The 1911-nt window shown below is 30.7% G+C and overlaps 1 protein-coding gene across 1 annotated transcript; it reads left to right on the plus strand.

Annotated features, from left to right (window-relative positions):
• The first annotated feature begins 74 nt into the window (after positions 1–74).
• On the plus strand, positions 75–1661 carry LOC111410996 (peroxidase 27-like). The gene is made up of 2 exons (XM_023041580.1): positions 75–240; positions 1012–1661. The coding sequence occupies exons 1-2, from the start codon at positions 75–77 to the stop codon at positions 1416–1418; spliced, it is 573 nt and encodes a 190-aa protein (XP_022897348.1). The 3' UTR covers positions 1419–1661.
• The last annotated feature ends 250 nt before the right edge of the window (positions 1662–1911 follow it).

The raw sequence follows: 1911 nt of genomic DNA on the forward strand, positions 1-1911 counted from the left end.
AAAAAAAAAAAAAAAAAAAAAAATTTTGTCTACACGTGCTGTTTGCTGATTAATAATTACATAATAATTGGCAGATGAATGGACCATCTTGGCGAGTTCCATTAGGACGACGAGACGGAAGAGTGTCTAGATCATCAGAGGCCTTGGCAAATTTACCCCCTCCTTCTGCCAACATCACTCAACTCAAAGCATCATTTCGCTCGAAGGGTTTAAGTGATAGAGAGCTAGCAATCTTATCAGGTAAATTCCAAAAACTCACTAAATAAATAAATAAATAAAAATTTATTATTATTATTATTATTATTATTGAGGTATATTTTAGTTTCTTCTCCTAAAATCAAACTTTCTTAAATAGAATTTATATAACTTTTATGGGTAAGAATTACAAATTAAGGGAATGATCCTAAATATAGGATTAGAAGTAACTCTTTCCACTGATACTATTAAAATATTATGAAAAATAATCTCAAACAATTAGGAAAAATGTTATAAATAAATAAATAAATAAAAATTTATTATTATTATTATTATTATTATTGAGGTATATTTTAGTTTCTTCTCCTAAAATCAAACTTTCTTAAATAGAATTTATATAACTTTTATGGGTAAGAATTACAAATTAAGGGAATGATCCTAAATATAGGATTAGAAGTAACTCTTTCCACTGATACTATTAAAATATTATGAAAAATAATCTCAAACAATTAGGAAAAATGTTCAGGAGAAAATGTTCTTCTGCTTATATTTTTATGAGTATTCGATACTCATCACTCATGACATTATTTCATTTGCCATATTCATTGTGGTTGCTTATTTGTCCACACCAGTTTAACTTACTCCGAATCAGAAGCTCTAAGCCAAACAAATATTTTAGAGATACAGGGATCCCCATTAACTGACCTTTTTTATCCTTTGTAGTGACTTGATGAATTCAATTAGTAGATCGTTTTAGGAATGACTTCTCAAAGTCAAGATGCTATTTAAAAACTAAAACATACAATTTCCTTTCAGGAGGGCATACCATCGGTATTTCTCACTGCTCTAGCATCTCAAATCGGCTGTACAACTTTACGGGCCAAGGTGACACAGACCCTTCATTGGATCCCAACTACGTTGTACACTTGAAGAGGAAATGTAGCCCCACAGACACAACTTCCATCATCGAAATGGATCCTGGAAGTGCCAGAACATTCGACACCAGTTACTACACACTTGTAAGGAAAAGAAGAGGATTATTTGAGGCCGATGCAGCACTTCTGAATGACAATGCAACACGAAATTACGTTCTACGGCAGGGAAATTCAGGTGGATCAAACTTCTTTAATGATTTCGCTGCTTCAATGGTGAAGATGGGAAGAATTGGAGTGATTACAGGCAATAGAGGTGAAATCAGGAGGATATGTTCAGCCATTAATTAATATAACTCTTTTCAATTAATTCATTATTATTAATTATTATTTATTATATGTTCTTTATTTGGTTGATTGAGTGCGGTTTAAATAAATTATGGCCATTGTGAATGTAATAAATGATTTATTTATCCTCTGTTCACATTATTAGTAGCTACCTTGAAGTTTCATGTTGGAAATTATTGTTGTGTGCAAGCAGTTCAATTATGCAACTGCAATATGAGAAATGTTATTGTTCCTTTTCTTCCTCTATCTTTTTATCAATTGTAAATTGGCTTGGCTTTACTGTTGTTTATTGTGTCCGACTCGTCCAAAAGATAAATAATTGTTGATTTTGCTAATGTTGGAAATTTATATGCACATTAGAATTTAAAATAATATCTCTGTTCCCAACAAATATCTTCTTTGTATTTAGAGAGAAATTGTAATAAGAGTTATCCTTTTTTTTTTTTTGAATTCTGCAAACTCAATTGCTTATATTGAATACAAACAATCATGATCT

The sequence above is a fragment of the Olea europaea genome, chromosome 15 (assembly GCF_002742605.1).
Source record: "Olea europaea var. sylvestris chromosome 15, O_europaea_v1, whole genome shotgun sequence".
Lineage (NCBI taxonomy): Eukaryota > Viridiplantae > Streptophyta > Magnoliopsida > Lamiales > Oleaceae > Olea > Olea europaea.

Coding starts and splice junctions, on each gene's coding strand:
- LOC111410996 (XM_023041580.1), top strand. CDS start 75: ATGAATGGACCATCTTGGCGAGTTCCATTAGGACGACGAGACGGAAGA. Junction 241..1,011: donor AGAGCTAGCAATCTTATCAG/GTAAATTCCAAA, acceptor ATTTCCTTTCAG/GAGGGCATACCATCGGTATT.